General features: G+C 50.9%; 1 protein-coding gene across 5 annotated transcripts in view; it reads right to left on the reverse strand.

Annotated features, from left to right (window-relative positions):
- Positions 1–1,492: 1,492 nt before the first annotated feature.
- The window catches only part of GSN (gelsolin), a 54,433-nt gene continuing 37,844 nt past the window's right edge, over positions 1,493–18,081 (reverse strand). For all 5 annotated transcript variants that reach the window (XM_058694294.1, XM_058694289.1, XM_058694291.1 and 2 more), the window contains 12 exons: positions 17,460–17,549; positions 14,684–14,816; positions 13,318–13,406; positions 12,915–13,130; positions 11,061–11,194; positions 8,126–8,216; positions 6,703–6,873; positions 5,907–6,081; positions 4,718–4,842; positions 4,426–4,503; positions 2,459–2,519; positions 1,493–1,872 (listed from right to left, as the gene is read on the reverse strand). In XM_058694294.1, coding sequence (XP_058550277.1) covers positions 1,703–1,872; positions 2,459–2,519; positions 4,426–4,503; positions 4,718–4,842; positions 5,907–6,081; positions 6,703–6,873; positions 8,126–8,216; positions 11,061–11,194; positions 12,915–13,130; positions 13,318–13,406; positions 14,684–14,816; positions 17,460–17,549 — 1,533 coding nt within the window. In that variant the 3' untranslated portion in view covers positions 1,493–1,702. The remainder of the gene's footprint in view (positions 1,873–2,458; positions 2,520–4,425; positions 4,504–4,717; positions 4,843–5,906; positions 6,082–6,702; positions 6,874–8,125; positions 8,217–11,060; positions 11,195–12,914; positions 13,131–13,317; positions 13,407–14,683; positions 14,817–17,459; positions 17,550–18,081) is intronic.

Genomic DNA, 18,081 nt, shown 5'->3' on the forward strand with positions numbered 1-18,081 from the left:
GTCTCTGGAGGCAAGGGAAACCAAAGCAAAAATGAACTATTGGGACCTCGTCAAGATAAAAAGCTTCCGCACAGCAAAAGAAACAATCGGCAAAACTAAAAGGCAACCGACAGAATGGGAGAAGATATCTGCAGATGACGTATCAGATAAAGGATTAGTATCCAAAATCTATAAAGAACTATCAAACTCAACACCCAAAAACCAAATAATCCAGTGAAGAAATGGGCAAAAGACATGAATAGACACTTCTCCAAAGAAGACATCCAGGTGGCCAACCGACACATGAAAAAATGCTCCACATCACTCATCATCAGGGAAACACAAATCAAAACCACAATGAGATACCACCTCACATCTGTCAGAATGGCTAACATTAACAACTCAGGCAACAACAGATGCTGGCGAGGATGCGGAGAAAGGGGATCTCTTTTGCACTGTTGGTGGGAATGCAAACTGGTGCAGCCACTCTGGAAAACACTATGGAGGTTCCTCAAAAAATTAAAAATAGAACTACCCTACGACCCAGCAATTGCACTACTAGGCATTTATCCAAGGGATACTGGTGTGCTCTTTCAAAGGGACACATGCACCCCCATGTTTATAGCAGCACTATCAACAATAGCCAAAGTGTGGAAAGAGCCCAAATGTCCATCGATGGATGAATAAAGAGGATGTGGCATATATACAATGGAGTATTACTCGGCAATCAAAAAGAATGAAACCTTGCCATTTGCAACTACGTGGATGGAACTGGAGGGTATTATGCTCAGCGGAATGAGTCAAAGAAAGACAAATATCATATGACTTCGCTCCTATGAGGACTTTAAGACACAGAACAGATGAACATAAGGGAAGGGAAACAAAAATAACACAAAAACAGGGAGGGGGACATATATATTACGTGACTCATAAATATGGAGAACAAACTGAGGGTTACTGGAGGGGTTGTGGGAGAGGGGGGATGGGCTAAATGGGTAAGGGGCACTAAGGAATCTATGCCTGAAATCATTGTTGCACTATATACTAACTTGGATGTAAATTAAAATATATACATATAATTTAAAAAATAACAAAATAAGAAAACTGGGACCATACCACATACCATTAAGAAAGAGTTTTTTTATTTTCATTTTTTATTTTTTTTACTTTGGTTCAAGCATTCCCTGAAAGCTTTGCCAAACTTTCCTGGACGGCACGGCCATCTGGGACGGCTTCCGCCCAACCTTCTCCCTCTTCTCCTTCACTTGGGGTCAGACGTGCACCTCAGTCCAGCAGCTCCCTCAGTTCCCCGGTTCCCTCCCGATTTCCTTTCACACAGGCAGTTCCCCTGGGGCCACCTGGGTGCATCCCACCTCATCCTGGCACCTGCTTCTCGGAGGTCCAGGATTCACACAGAGTGAAGGAAGCTTAGCCACCGGCTCACAGGCACATGCCAGGCCCCTCCCTGGGAATTCCCAGAATAATTACCGAGACATATTGAGCCACGACAGGCTAACACACTTCAAAAAGCTTTTATTGGATTCAATTTCCAAAAGGACAGATACTTGAGACAATTGTGCAAGGACCCTGAATTTCTGCATGGCTGTTTTTGGCTACTGTAAAAACACACACACCAGAGTGGCCCTGCTCTCTGTAAGGTCTCTGAAGGATGGACTGTTATAAAAAGGCACTGACCAGTGACAGGGGTGGGGCCTGCCTGTCCTCAGGCAGCCAGCTCAGCCATGGCCCTGTCCAAGGGATCCACAGACCAGTAGCTGTCATCCCAGCCGAGGAACCAGCCCACGAAGGAGGGAGGTTCAAAGCCTTGCTTCACGACGGTGATGGGGGTCCTCCTGTCGCGATTAGCTGGGTCCGTCTCAATATACCGCTTAGCTGCAGACACACATGCAGGAAAAGAAAACCCCAGGAATGCTTAGTGCGTCCTTCACCAGAGAGAGGTGATTCAGGGCAGAAGCTGCCTACGATGGCTTTTGGTCCTAGTGTCTCTGATGGCCAGTCCCTGCACTAGACGCTAGCATCCCTTAGCAATGACCGCACATGGCTCCCCGACCACCCTGCCCAGGAACGCAGGAAGGGCCCGGGGTCACGGTTTAACTCCCTGCTTCACAAAGTTTGTATCACTTTGCTCTCTTGCTCTCCCCTATTGGAAGATATTAACAAACCAGCTTGAGGGTTCTGCGTCCCAAGTCAGATCTGGTCAGCTACCAGAGATCTGCTTTCCGACATCCAAACCCTGACAAGTTTGGTCCTTGGGCAAACTTACAGTAGCCTTTCCCTGGCATGACCTGAAGCTTTCTGTAGGAGCTGATCTGCTCTTCCAGTGCCCCAGGCAGGGCTCCCGAGGGGCTGACCACGGATGAGGAAGTGCCACCCCACTGTCACGAACTCCCAGACCCATGCGGGAAGCTGTTCCCACTGCACCGCAGGAAAGAGCCCCACAGGCACACATGGTCCTCACCAGAGCTCAGGGCTTCTGTCTTTTCCTCTTCTTGAGAATCCTTTCCAACCCAGACAAAGACCTGGAGTGAGGCGTGAAACGAAAAGTGTACATGAGGGCGCTGCCCACACGCACCGCTGGAGAAGAATGGGGAGGCTCCTGGGCTCCAGCCGGGACCGGACACGGCCCACAGACCAGGACTGGAAGGACTTGGAACAGAGCTTGCAAACTGGTGACCTTCATACACGCTTTCTTGGCCCACCCACCACCACAGCTTGGTCTATAATGCCCGTGTAGCCAGGTTTAGTTACCAGCTTGCGTTAAAATCTAGAATTCCGCGTTCTCTTGAAAACTTGGAGGATCTGGCGACCACGGGCCTTCACGCTCATGTGGATGAGGCTGAGTGGCAGCACCCCCGCCCCCACCCCCACTGCCGATTTAGACCAGCATTTCCAGTTTGCCTCAGGACCCGCCACGCCGTGTCCCCCCACCCCAGCCCCCTCACTCGCTAACATTGCTCAACCAATGAGTTTGAGATCCTTCTCTAGAAGTTCATGAATTATCCCTCTCTGGCATTTGTTTGCTCAACCAATGAGCAGCCAAACATATGCTCACACCAAACAGGCACTGAGTGTGCTCTGGGCCGCACGGGTCTAAAGCTTGGAATAAAAACAAGTTACCACCACTACCACCGTTGTGAGCCTTAATACAAGTTGTGTAATACGACAATTTTTAGGTGTGTCTAAGATATCTTAAAGGGGCGCCGGGTGGCTCAGCCGGTTAAGCGTCGACTTCAGCTCAGGTCACGATCTCATGGTTCATGGGTTTGAGTCCCACGTCAGGCTCTGTGCTGACAGCTCAGGGCCTGGAGGCTGCTTCCGATTCTATGTCTCCCTCTCTCTCTGCCCCTCCCCTGCTTGCACTCTGTCCCCCTCTTGAAAATGAGTAACTGTTAAAAAAATTTTTTTTTTAATATTTTAAAGAGCCCCTGTCATTGATCAGATGATACCAGATAATAAAATACCAGTCTTTCTCTTACTTATTTACAAACGTGTTCCCTGCTAAACTAGAAGCCCCTTCACGGCAGGTACTGTGTCTACTTTGCTCATCGTAGGATTCCAGCATTTTTCCTCGAAGACACTGGTGTGTAGTAAATGTGGGCTGAGTGAATGAAGAAACGGATGGACGAATAGATTAGGTGGCCAGAGGAGCAATCGACGACAGCAGCTGGACGGCTCAAGCTGCAAACATTCTGGTACTGATCTTCCAACTGGGCATCCCAAGAAGAAGAGACAGAGGGGAGCCTTATGTCTTTGTGGCTGCCATCTGTAATTTTGATAACTCTGACAGGAAGGGTTATCGACTGCCATCCCCCGAGAGAATGTGAAGCCCTGTGAGGGCAGGGGAATGTCTACTTTATTTACTGCTCTGTTCCTAGCATCTAGAGCAGTGTCTGGCACAAAGCAGGTGCTCAGTTAATACTGGTCGACTGAAGGAATGGCACCACCATTGCTACCAGTCCTACACAACAGCCTTCCCCAGGAGGTGAAGCAGAGAGAGCTCAGAGCCCTCTAAAACAGAAGGAGATGCCCTTCGAAACGCCCAGGTGACCCTCTGTAGACTGTTTATGCCCGCATATGATGTGCTAAGTTCAAGTTTCTCTACCAATAGATTTAAGGGAGGAGTTCACACTGCCCTAAGGCCCGGGAGAGGACGCTGGCCATCCGATTTGCATCTATATGGTGCTTCACAGTGTGCAAGGTGATCTTATCTACACCTCACCTCGTAGAATTAGGCAAGGTAGGTCCCATCACTCCCATTTTGCAGATGGGGAAATGGAGGCCCAGAAAGGGAAAGTGCCTCGCAACACCTCAGGGACCTTTCCAGCAACATCTGGCTCTTTTAAACCCTTCTGGCAGCTGATCTAAGAGCTGCAGTCTAGCACCTCCCTCATCCCGAACAGCCTACGCCTTCTGTCCTCCACCCACCTGGTCCCAGGTGTCCAGGAGCATGACGTCATCTGTGGCCAGGTCTTCCTGCATAAGCTCGCCAGGAACCTCTTCGATCTGGGAAGGAACAGAAGGGTTAACGAAAGCACACCGGTGATCCAGAGGTCTTCCTTCCCCTGGGCGGGCTCACTGTGCTCCAGCCGGCAGGCAGGGGATCCTTCCTCCCTGCCCTGCGTCAAGGGCTTCTCCCTGCCCTGCTGCTGACGCCACACGCCTTGCAAGCCCGCCTCCCAGTGGGTAAGCAGAGGCAGAGACCTCCGCCGGGGCTCACCACAAAACGGCCGATCTTGTTGGAGCAGGCAAAGAGGCGAGGAGGGTGGGCGTCCATCTTCTTGTCCTTCAGTCGCGGGGACGTGCGGTAGGCGGCCTTCCCGCCCAGCGCCTCCCAGAAGCTGTCTGTGAGGGGGGGAGGCCACGCCAGTTGCCAACAGATACCGCCTCCCACCAGCCCTCCTCATCAGACCCCACGGTAAACCCTGCCCTAGCACGGCTGACTGCTCTCAATCCACCCTCTGCCTTCAAATCCCGGTGGGGACGAGGGGTGGGGTGGGGGGGGGGCAACAGGGAAGGGGCCTGAGGGAATTTCAAGGTGATGAAACAGGGGCCCAGAGAGGGCACACTTGGCATGACACACAGCCAGGAATGACGACAGCACTGCAGGATGGGGATAATTATTCCCACTCCACAAACATGTAACTGCGGCTCAGAGAGGTTAAGCAACTCACCCAACATCACACAGCTAACAAGGAGTAAAGGCAGGATACAAATCTTATCTGACTCTAATCGCCCTATTCTTTCCACTACACCTGCTTTGTCCACATGTGGCTATTTAAGTTCACTAAAATGCAAAACAATTAAGCATTCAGTTCCTCGGTCTCATTAATTCCCAGCATTCGTATTTCAAGTGCTCATTGGCCACATGTGACTAGTGGCCACCAAATTGGACATGGCGGGTATGAATATGTCCATCATCTCGGAAAGCACAGCTACTCTTCCCCATTTCTACTAAGCATCAGGCAGGAAGGCATAGACTCAAAGGCATAGCAGAAAGACTGAGTGAGGGCTGGCATAAAGATGTTCCTACCTGTATTCTGAAAAACAGAGCAGGCTTTGGCATTTCTGTCCACAGAAATTCTAAAGGTTAGGAGAGACTCTGCCCCCATGAGGCTGTTACTCTGCCTGTTTTTCAAGGCCTCCTCGCAAGTGACCACCTCCTCCAGCAGCCTTCCCCGAATGTCCCAGCCCAGACTGAGCTCTGCTTTCCCTTAACTCCTGGAGGGCCTCCCTCTCACTGACCATAGCCCTCACTTTAAGCCAACCTGCTTTTGTTGAACACACAAAAGGGGACAGGTACGGAGAAAGGCAGGAGTAAGGAGCCCCCCAAAAGCAGAAAGAAGGGAGGGAGATCTAACAGCCACAGTCCTCAGCAAGCAATAGGTCCCGATGCCCCCAGCTCCTACCTGGCTCGCTGCCTTCTGCCACCTGCACAGGTTGGGCCCGAAGTACCCTGAGCAGCTCCTGGGCTCCTGTCTTCTCTGCGTCGCTGGCTCCTGCCCCCACCCACAGGTAGGCGGCCGAAGGGGTTTTCAGGACAAAGGCATCATTGGAGTTCAGTGCACCAGCTTTAGGAATTATCTGGGAAGGCAGAGTCCGATTAATCAGAAACCAGACAAAAAGTCCTCAGTCCCCTCCTTACTTCCCAGGAGACCCTGCAGCAGGACCAGCTCTTAGGTGGACACTTGGAAGAATACACCCATCACAACTGAGGGCACATTGGACAAGGAGGGGCTTAGTTGATTCACTCCCATGATTCACTAATGCACTGTGGCTCGTCAAGGTAATTCTAGAATTCTGGGCTACATTAACAGAAGTTGAGTGCCCCGCACACAGGAGGTGAGATAGCCCCATTCTCCTCTAGGCTGTTCAGACCATCCTGCACCTTCAGGTCTGCACCTTCCATCATAAAAGGGATAGGAGCCGTCTGGAATACAATCAGGAAGTGTCCAGATGGTGAAGAATGGACTGTTAGGTAGTGAGCTTCCCATTATGGCAGGTATGCAAGGGGCTCCGGGCATCCTTGAAACAAGAGGAAGTCTAAGACATACAATTCTGCTTCCCAGGGCAGGGAAGGTGCAATAAGATGCCTCTTAACTCCTGCCCCCACCCCACCCAGTCCTGTGCCCGGAGATCTGCCCATCAAGTCCGGGGGGTTTCAAGTAGGCGAAACCTTCCGGAGGTCCAGGGCCAGGGCATTACCTCAACGGCTCTTGTGGCTCCAGAGCTGCTGGCCCGGACCTGGAAGAGGCGGGTACTGGCAGGGGCCGTCTGCCCACCCTCACGGGAGGTGCCGCCCTTGTAGATGATCATGGGCTTTCCGCCAAACAGGCTCATGAGGTGGGCGGGCTCCTTGCCTTGGACCACGCGGCTCTGGCAGCGAGATACGAGAGCAAAGTCAAGAAAGGAGAGTGGGGGCGACAGTGCTTCTGTGTTCAACCCCTACCCCAGCCACCCTGGCCTGGGCCCCTGCCCCAGACAAGGCCATCACGCTGGTGTCTGCTGTGGGATGAAGCATGGCCCTGCAGCACACAGGGTCTGGGTAGAGAAACGGGAGCTCCAGGAAAGCTGGAGACGGCCCCATGGCCGCAGGTCCCCCGGGCACTGCCTCAGCTGCTCTCCCCTCCCATGAGGACCTGCCTTGCTGACCCTGACTCTAGTCCAAGAACCAAGAGAACCCATGTTTGCAAATGTTCCCTTAAATGGAAGCACATGGGTTGTTCGTGGACATTCTTCCAGAATGGTGACGTCAGTCCAGGGCAGGAAAGACGGCAGAGTGATGAGAATAGAGCCTTCTAGATACGGAGAGACCCCTCTTGCATAGCCAGAGCAACCTTTTAAACCCATAAATCCCTTCATATCACATTTATTCTGTAGCCATATCCCTTTGTTTCCAGGGTTAAGGTCAAATTCCTCACTATGGCTTCCGGTGGTCTGGCCCCTCCGAGCACCTCTCCAGATTTCTATCATGGCACTCCGTCCTTTGTTCTAACACTCAATGCTCCCTCCCACCTCAGGGCCTTTGCATATATCCTTCCCTCTGCCTGAAATGTGCCTGCCCAAATCTTTCTCGCCCGTCAGGTCCCAACAGAAAAGTATCTTCCGAAGGAGGTCCTTGTCTAATCCAGTTAGATCCTGCCTGGGATCTCTATGTTCTTACACTTAACATTATACGTGTAAGGGGGCTATTATGGGCCAGGCATGGCTCTAAATGCTTTACTAACATGAACTCCTCGTACACACGGCAATCCTGTGGCAGAGAGAGGATGCTCAGAGAATACACAGGCATAGAGAGGCTGAGCAACCTGTCCATGGTCGCCCAGAGGTGAGACAGGATTCAAGCCCAGGCAGGCCGGCTCCACATCCCCCCTCCGACTGTGCTGCCTCGACTGCTACCGTCTCCATGGCGCATCTGCCTGAATGTCTGCCGAGCATCTTTCTCCCCCCAAGACCATAAACTGCATCAGCAGAGGGGCGGGACCTGCGTGTTCACGGCTGCGGACGCTGTCGGGCACACGGGGAGCCCCACGTAAATGTTTGCGGGATGCGAGGATGGACAGAGAGAGGAGTGACCAGATGGACAAGATGCAGGGTGTGGCCCAGTGGGACACTGGGCTGGCCTCACCTGGACAGGGGTCCCTCCTAGCTCCTCATCCAGCTGGGCGGTCAGGATGGCAGACGCAGCGACCTCATCCTGCGTGGACTGGGCGCCCTGCCTGGAAGAGGAAGTGATGCTCGGCACCGAGGTTTGCACAGAACCCAGAGTGTCTCCTTCGCCCTGGGCCTGAGAAACCCACAAATCTCCACATTACAGGTAATGAAACTGAGAGGGAAAGGGATTTTCTCACGAGCAACCAGTGCCAGGAACCAAACCAACGTGCCACGCCCCCCAGCTCAGCACTTTGCCTTCTTCTGAGACCTGAGCAAAGGCAATGGTCTTCCTTATCCTAAATGTGCCCCACGGGGACCGGCTGGTTCATCCCGGGCTGGGCAGCCACAAGAGAAGGTGCTCTGAGAGGCCAAGATGTAGAAAGGCGGCCGGGACAATTCTCATGGGGGGAGAGGCAGGTCAGAGTGCAACACGAGCCCATTTGCAGGAAAAGACATCGGGACTTAGCCTCATGTGAATCTGCACAGAGAGGCCTGTGCAGATGTCCTCCAAAAGGCCCATGGTGATTGCCCTGAGAAGGGAGACTAGGGAAGGCGGCTTTGGTTTTCTGACCCATCTCTTCCTACACTGTCCCAATTTCCTGCAACTGACATGTGTTATCTGTATAAGCAAGCAAAATATGATAAATCAATGTGTGACACGGCCATCATTTTCAAAAAATGCCTTCTGAATTTTGTACCATGTGTATGTGTTACCTAGTCAAAAAAAATTTTTTCTTTAAGCTGCCTCGTTTTGTTTTGTTTTTAGAGAGAGAGTGCACATGTGATTGAGGAGGAGAGATGCAGGGAGAGAAAGAGAGAGAGAATCTTAAACAGACTCCACGCCCAGAGCCCAACTCGGGGCTCAATCTCACGACCCTGAGATCATGACCTGAGCCGAAATCAAGAGTCAGACCACTTACTCGACTGAGCCACCCAGGCGCCCCCCCTCCTTTAAGCTGCTTTTAAAAGTCTGAAGTTGTTGAATTGAGAGGCATTCTGCAAAATAACTGACCGGCACTCTCCCAAAGCAGTTAAGGTTATGAAAGAAAAGTGAAGACTGAGGAGCTGTCACAGATTAAGACATGGTGATTAAATGCCACGAACAAGTCACGGTGGCTAAGTGCCAGGTGGGATCCTGAGTTAGATCCTAGACCAGAAAACGGACGTTGGTGGGGCAACTGGTGAAATCAAAATAAGGTCTACAGATTGGTAAATAGAATTGTACCAATGTTAATTTCCTAGTGTGGATCATTGTGCTATGGCTAAGTAATCGAGGGACATGTGTAATAGGTTCATGGAACTGTCTGTACCATATCTGCAACATTTTGGGAAACCCAAAATTATTTCAAAACAAAAAGCTTAAAGAGGAAGAAATCCAACAATCATCAAGAAGTTTTGAGACTGTACAGTAAGAGAAATACAAGTTAAAAATATACTGATGGGGCAGCTGGGTGGCTCAGTCGGTTGAGTGTCCAGCTTTGGCTCACGTCACTATCTCATGGTTCGTGGGTTTGAGCCCCACATCAGGCTCACTGCTGTCAGCACAGAGCCCGCTTCGGATCCTCTGTCCCCCTCTCTTTCTGTCCCTGCACTGCTCACGCTCTCTCTCCCAAAAATAAACATTTTTTTTAAAAAACTTAAAAAAATTTGTTTTAAATCTACTGAGATACCATTTTGTAAACGATAAGGGAGATAAACACCCAAAAGTTTGAGAACACAGTCCATCAGTGAGGCTGTCTTGCTCATTGCTGTTAGGAACACAAAATGCTACAAAGTGCATCTAGGGAAAATGGGCACCACGTATCACAATGACGAGCACATTTACTCTTTGATCCAGCAATCCCACTTCTGGGAGCCTACCCTACAGACATTTCTCTACATATTTATTTGTTTTTTTAATGTTTATTTTTGAGAGAGAAAGAGAAAGACAGAGACAGAGACAGAGAGAGAGAGAGAGAGGGCATGCACAGACGGGGGAGGGGCCGAGAAAGCGAGTCACAGAATCCGAAGCAGGCTCCAGGCTCTGAGCCATCACCACAGAGCCCGATGCAGGGCTTGAACTCACAAGCTGTGAGATCATGACCTGAGCTGAGGTCGGATGCCCAACTGACTGAGCCACCCAGGCGCCCCTCCCTACACATTTAAAATGATGTTTGTTTAAGGTCACTAATCACAGCAATACTGGGAATAGCAAAAGACCGGAAGCAATCCAAGTGTGCATTAGCAGGGAATTTGTTTAAACAGGCTACAGTGTAGCCACACAGTGGAATATTATGCAGCTATAGAAAAAAAAAAGGCAAGGAAGCATTCTATGTGCCGACATAGATTGATCCCCAGGAAGTATTAAACAAAAAAAGCAAAGTGCAGGATCATATACACAGTATGCTATCCTTTGAGTAAGGAAGGGAGGAAACTAAGAATACAGTCATGTTTGCATGAACAATTACTGGAAGAATATACAAGAAACTAATGGAAACAGTTACTCATGGAGGGGCAGAGGTTGGAGAATGGGGTGAAGGGGGGTGGGAACAAGATTTCTCAATAGATACCTCGTTATTCTGTCTTGATTTTGAATTATGTGAATGTGTTACCCATTTTAAAGGAATTAAAATAATTTTTAATTAGAAAATACATTACAGTACTTAATGTGGAACTGTGGGAGAGATTTTCTGTGTGTTTCTCCGTATTCACTGCATCTCCTACAATGAACATGTAGTATTTCTGGAACAATAGTTTAAAAGCTGTTTCAAGAAATAAGACAAGTGGTGTTGCCCTACAGAGAGGAGCCTCTCCTAACAGCGTGGCCCACACAGGCTCAGGCTTCCCTCAGCCCTCTCAGCCCCATGCTGTGCCCAGGGCCCAGCCAGTGACCCCCACACTCTGCCCATAGCAATGGCCCACAGCCTCACCAGTTGTAGATGATCTGTCCCTGCCGGCCACCATGACGGTAGTTGTACAGAATGATGTAGCTGTCCCCACCGTAGAACTGCCCGTACGTGGCGGGGTCCACAGGCACTTTGTTGGAGCCTTCAATTCTCCAGATCTGCCAAGGCAAGGCTGGGCTCAGACATGGAGTGGCATCCCCACCCCCCAACTCAGGCCAGTGGGGAAACCGTGGTGTGACAGGTCACGGTTACACTACGGGATGAGCTTTTTATATGTGGCTCCACTTGGGCTCAGACTGAAAGTTAAATAATTTGCCCCAATCCCTGACCTGCTAGGATTCAAACCCCCAGGTCTCTTGCCCTGGATCCCTATACCATACCCCCACCTGACCCCGCAGTTCTCCCCCCCCCCACCCCCCCCCCCCCAACCAGAGCGATCAGCACAGGGACCGGTAGCTGCATGGTGGTATTCAGAATGTGCTTTTAGTGAGCGTAACACTGCGAGTGCCTGCCTGGAGGTGTCGCAAGGATCAGGTGAGTTTATTCATGAAAATCTCGCACAGTGCCCGGCACAGGGTGACGGCCGTGCAGACGGCAGCCACTCTTATTATCAGAATTGTTATCGTTGTCATTGCTAATAATACGGTTCACTGTATGATTATTGAGTCATCTGGATTTTACAGATCACTCCAGAAGCAGGGCCATCCCTGGGTGACCTCCGAATGATCTCTTAGCAGAGCTCCAGTGACAGTTTTTCCAAGCCGGCATGAGGCCCTGCAGCGCCACCTGGTGGTGTTGCAGAGACACTGAGCCCTCCAAAACCAAGAAGAACCTCCCGACCTTGAAAATTCTAGGCGAAGGAGTGGGATTAAGTCCCATTTTACAGGCAAGGAAAGTGAGGCTCAAAGAGGTTAAGTGACTCATCTGAAGTCACACAGCCAGGCTGCTGGAGCTGTTTCCATACTGCCCACCCCGAACATGTCCACTGTGTCTTTCCTTCCCCACTGGAGGAATGAATGAATGAACAAGTAATAATAATACCAATGACAAAAACGATAATAAGTAAAAATGAACACTTCTGCTGTTTCTATCATGCAGAACAACGGTTGCCTGCAGCAGACTCTACTTCATGAACATCTCAGGACTCCAGCCCCCACCTCTCCATCTTTTCACCGTGACCTTCCTGGGGTCAAGGCTGTCTTCTCTCACCTAAACTATTACAACAGTCTCCTCATGGCGTCTCAACCTTCATTTTTCCCACCTCGAATCTATTTTCACAGCAAGTTTCAAAAGCACAGAACTGAGCTTGTCGCATTTCTGCTTTCGAAGCAAAAAAAAGAAAAAACCCTCACTAGCACCCACTGGTTACAGGATCAAGTCCACAGCCTTGGACCTGGCATTCAAGGCCCCTCCTCGAGAAAGCAGTCAAGCCCCGGGCTCTTGGGGGCAGTTTCCTGCCTGGAATACCCACCATTCTTCCCCTCTGGCAGCAAACTTCTACTTATCCTCTGAGGCCCAACCGAAGGGTCCCCTTCTCTGCAACCACCCTGCCCCCCTTGTCCTTCCTCTGTTCCCATAATCTGTGTGCTGGCTTCCAATCTTCCACAATTAGCTATGGCTGTGCTTAGACCAGGCACTCCTCGCTGGCAGGGTAAGGTACGAGACACATGGTACGGGGCCGGGCAGACGGCAGGTGCTTAGGGGATGTTGGCTATGAAAATGAACCAAGGCAAAAGAATCCCATCCACCAAAACCAGGGTCCAAACCTCACAGAGAAACATCCTCGGGAGAGCAGGAGGCAACGCGTGAGCTAGAAGTGCCCAGGAGGGAGCACGGAAGGGGCCTGGACACCCTCCCCCACGCCCCGCCCCCAGGCACCTGTTTCTGGCCCCTGCCATCGTCATCCATGCCGTGCTGGGCCGCCATGGCAGTGGAAGTGTGCAGGGTGGCGGCATCGAAGGGCACGCGCTCCACGTTGGCAATGTGGCTGGAGAGGTAGGTCAAGCCTGGGCCGTCCGTCTGGTCTGGGTCCCGCCAGTTCTTGAAGAACTGCTTGAACAGCGGGGTCTCACCACCCTCGGGAAGGACAGAGACCTGGAGAGGGGAAGGAAGAGCAGGCTGTGGCTGGGCTCAGGTGCCCGGAGGACAGGGGCCGCCCAACAGAGGTCCTCGGGGGAGACTCAGACACCCAGTGCACACTGGGATGGGACACCTACCCCACCCCGGCCCTTCCCCACCCAAAATGGACCCATCCTCACTGTGCTGTCCGGCTCTAGCTCACCTGGGTCTGCCTGGGGTAGTCCATCTTGGAGATGAAGTCGGAGGCCGTTTTGAGGGCGGCCTTCCTCTCCTCCGTGTTGGCCTGCTTGCCTGTCGGCAGATGGAGGGGGTGAGGGGCCCAGGGTGGGTGCTGTGCCCTAATGTCCAATAGTCCAGGGGAAGCAGCAGGTGAACCTCCCTCCCTATTCCTCTTGGGCTGTGGGCAGCCAAGGCCAGAGACCCCCAGAGATGACCGCTCCTAGAACTCCTGGGATTCCAGCTGGGGGTCCTGGCTGACAACAGTCACTGTAACAACCGTTTTGGTCCATTTACTGAGCGTGTATTTTGTGCTCCGAAATGTACACGGCTGCGTTCGTTTAATCCACACAACGGCCGTTTGTGATAAAGGTCATTATTATCATGCCCCACTTATATATAAGGAAACCGGGGTCTTAGACAGGTCAGGTGACTTGACCAAGGCCACACAGCAAGTGGGAAAGCCACGACTCAGACTCTGCCCCTTCAACTCTGTAGCCTACGCCCCATACCCTCGAGCCCCCTTCTCTCCCCTAGGCCACGTGTCCACCACGGGGGCCCCCTCCCTCCCCACCATCTGAAGTCTGCCCCAACCCGGAGAGCCTCCCCATGCCTGCACGGCTCCTGGCCAGCACGTGCCAGCCCACAGTTCCCAGCCTTCTTATTGGCAAGGCTGAGGGGCCCAGATGATAATGACGATGACGACAGCCCTGAGTGCTCAGTCTCTTTCTCCCTCTCTGCCCTTCTCTGTGTACCTATTGCCTCCCTCCCCCTTCTGCCCTCTTCCTCTGGACTAACGGAACACTGGAGGAAGATGCCGAGGGGTCCTCTCAGAAGCATCTGGGCCAATGTTTTCCAAGAGCCTCTCACCATCAGTCCCCTAGCACAGCGTTTCCTAAACAGAAGCCAGATCACCTTCATGAAAAGCCCCAACCAACATACATTAGCAGGTTAAAGGCTCTTGAAAGTCCTGCAGTAAACAAGCCTGGTGACATTATTTAACCCAGCGTTGCCCATAAACTTATCTGATCACAGACCTGTACTTTTTTTTTTTTTTTTTTTTTTACATGATGCCAATTAACCTCTGAGAGAACTGGTTTTATAACATGTGCGGGAAACACTGGTTTTAGCCCAAATGGGAAATCGGAGGCCCAGAGAGGGTGAGTGAAGTGCCCAAGATCACAGGGCAAGTCAGTCGCAAAGCCAGGGCTTCAGAACAAGATGCATTTTCCATTCAGGAGCCTACCATGCCCCAGGGTGCCTGCACCACAGACGCTGCCCTGCCAGGGCTATGGGACCTCCCACCCAAGGGGCTGGGAGTTGGTTAGCAACCCTTTTCCTGTCCTCCGTACCTTTCCAGACAAAGATTTTCCCATCTCTGCCATGGTCCAGGATGAAGCAGTCCTCTGACCTCAAAGCCCCCTGGGCGAAGGGGTTCTCATCAGCCACAAGGGAGACCGACATGGTGCCCGCGCCGTTGGAGACCTGAGGGGACCAGGGACAGGAGGTCCGGAACGTGAGCGACTCCCACCGCTTGGGCCTTCCCAGGTGGCGCCCCCCAGCTGACACACTGGTCGGTCTACATCCCAACTGCCCCCTCCCCCCCATGACACCCCAGAGTAACACCTGGACTTGTGTCCCCAAGATGAGGCACATCCTGCTTTGCCACAACCACATCTGTAACCTACACCCACATGTAACATAGAAACTGCACACGGAAGGGAAGGGGGGGGGATGTAAAACGCAGGCGCGCAGGTGGCATGGGAGAAGAATTGTATAACTGGCCGAGGAGACAGTCAATCTCATTAGTAGAAAACAAGCAAACCCAAAAGGAAATAAAAAATGTGGATGCGGATGAAATGCGGTATCCCGGATTGGAATCGGGAATGAGAAATGGGGGAAACCTGAAGAAAGTCTATGGTTTAGTTAACGGGAACGAACCAGTGTGAATTTCTTAGTTTTGACAAACGTCTCCGGTTATGTTAAGATGTTAAGGAGACGCTGGTTAAAGGGCATGTGGGAACCCTCTATCCTTTCCTTGCAATTCTTCTGTACATCCTAAATTTATTTCAAAATAAAAATTTTTCACTAAATTCATAAAAGTGTACCACACTAGCCAAAACTCAAAGACAAAATTGGCAATACGCCGTGTTGACAAAGTTCTGGGCAAGCAGGTACTTTGGGACTCGTGGTGAGGGTAATTCGGGAGCCCTTCCAGAGTGCTGTTTAGTAATATGCTATTCAGAACCTTAAGGAACAAATGTTCTATCCTTACTGAGTGCTTCCTACCCGCCAGGCACTGCTCTGAACAATTTGTATAATTTAATAAATTATGTCATTTTAGAACTCCTTTAATCCTTCTAACAGCCCTGTGAAACCTCTACTAATATCCCCATTTTATTCACAAGGACACCAGGACACAGGGAGGCTAAGTGACTACACAGCTAGAAGGCAGACCCGGGATTCAAAGCCAGGCGATCTGACTCTGGAACTGGTATTTTCAATCACTGACTTCGTCTTCAGGCTTTGACCCAATAATCCACGTCTGGGAATCTGTTCTAAGGCCATACTCAGTACAAGTGTACAAAGAGGGACCGTCTGCAATCAGGAAAGGTGGACACGTCCTAACATCCATCACTTAGGGGGTCTGTTGAAATTCTTAACCTTCATAAAATAGCACACAACAGAGCCACTAGCCAAGGGCATCTAGATTTCGGTTGTAGAAAGATATTCCTGACCATGCTGAGAGGGAAGAAGAAGGTCACAGGAAAGCGTGAATAATTTGGATCCATTTATATCAAATAGAGATGGGAAAGTGTGTAATTAGATACAAAAAGATGTAATCTGGACTTTCTTTCACTAAAACGGTCACCGTGTAACCATGGTAACCTTAAAAAGGGTGCAGGAGAGGCTGATTTTTTTAAAACTTGAGTATTATAGGGGCGCCTGGGTGGCTCGGTCGGTTAAGTGTCCGACTTCGGCTCAGGTCATGATCTCACGATCCGTGAGTTCGAGCCCCTCGTCGGGCTCTGTGCTGACAGCTCAGAGCCTGGAGCCTGTTTCAGATTCTGTGTCTCCCTCTCTCTCTGCCCCTCCCCTGTTCATGCTCTGTCTCTCTCTGTCTCAAAAATAAATAAACGTTAAAAAAAAATTTTAATAAAAAAAAAAACTTGAGTATTGTTACTTTTATAATTAAAACATTTTAAAAATGGTACTTATCTTAAACCAGTGGAATTGCATTTCTTTTTATGTTCTGGAGTATTGCTACTTTTTTCAATGAACATACATTACTTTATAATCAGAGTAAAACTCAGTGTGGTTATTCTTCGAAGGTGATAGGAATCTGCACCCCATTTTGTTGTTCTTTTACCAAAATAAGCTGAGGGCACCACATGAGCATCATGGTGTAGGCTGGGCTTTCCCCCAGAGCTCTTGCCCTGAAGCCAGAGTTCCTTAGCTCAAGGTCAGCCTCAGTTTTAAAAATCACAAAATACAGGGGGGCCTGGGTGGTTCAGTCAGTGGAGCGTCCGACTCTTGGTTTGGGTTCAGGTCATGATCCCAGGGTGGTGGGATCGAGCCCTGCGTCGAGCTCTGTGCTGAGCATGCAGTCTGCTTAGGATTCTCTCTCTCTCTCCCTCTGCCCCTCTCCCCGACTCATGTGAACTCTCTCTCTTTCTCTAAAATAAAAAATACATACATATAAAAAAAAAATCACAAGAAACAAATTCTAAATGAAATAACTACACACGCATGTGCGGCCATTTCTATAGTATTTTCCCAAGTATTTTCCTAAAACATTTTCCCCCCAGTTTTCTCTGTGGACTCCCTAGAAATCCTGCAAAGTTGACCTTACCGCCCTTCTCCCTACCTGACAGATGAGGAAACTGAGACCCAGAGAAGGGATATGTGTTGCCCAAGACCCCACAGAAGAGCAGGACGTAAGTGTGTCCACGGTTGATCAAATTCTGTTATTCTCGGTGCCAGAAGGCAAAGGGAATAGATGGGCACCCACCGGAGACGTGCGGAAGCCGAGCCCCTGACGGAGGGCGCTTTGCTCAGGGTCCCATGGCCAGGAGCTGCTTCCCCGTCCTGACCCCACACGCAGGGAACAGAGCAGCTGAGACTCACCTTGTAGAGCTTGGCCAGCTTGCGGTTGGCTGCATCCTCCTTGGCTGTGTCCTCTGTACCTGCAGGCAGGGTCGGCTTAGGGCCCAGCACCTGTAGGAGATGAGGCACGGAAGAAAGGGTGGCCGTGAGCTCCTGGCAGCCCCCTCCCGCAGCGAGGGGCTTGGGTTCCTGAGAGAGCTCCCTCTCCCGGCCGGCAAGGACCACTCGGGCATCCACAGGGACCCTTCACTTAGGGTAGGGCCTCCTCTGAGGACGTCCTGTATCTCTTCCTAGGTCTCTGGTGTGCGGATCTCAACCAGACCTGCCCGGCAAGTCCTTCCCTCCCTGTTGCCCTGTCTGCAGGAGCTCCGTGAGAACACCCCACTCCTCCGCCTCAGGACAGTCCTTCAGAAATTTATTCTACCATTTCCTCCCCGGCTCTCTAAGAATGCCAAACACCTTCCACCACATGCCTTCAAATGATCCCACTTAATCCCCACACCCATGCTAGGAGGCACAGATTATCGCTCTCATTTTATAGAAGAGGGAGCTGAAGTCCAGAGAGATGGGGTAACTTGTACGCACAGCTATGAGGTAGCTAATTCAGAATTTGAACCTGTATCCCTGTGACTTCTCAAGTCTA

Source organism: Neofelis nebulosa, chromosome 12, assembly GCF_028018385.1.
Source record: "Neofelis nebulosa isolate mNeoNeb1 chromosome 12, mNeoNeb1.pri, whole genome shotgun sequence".
Taxonomy (NCBI): domain Eukaryota; kingdom Metazoa; phylum Chordata; class Mammalia; order Carnivora; family Felidae; genus Neofelis; species Neofelis nebulosa.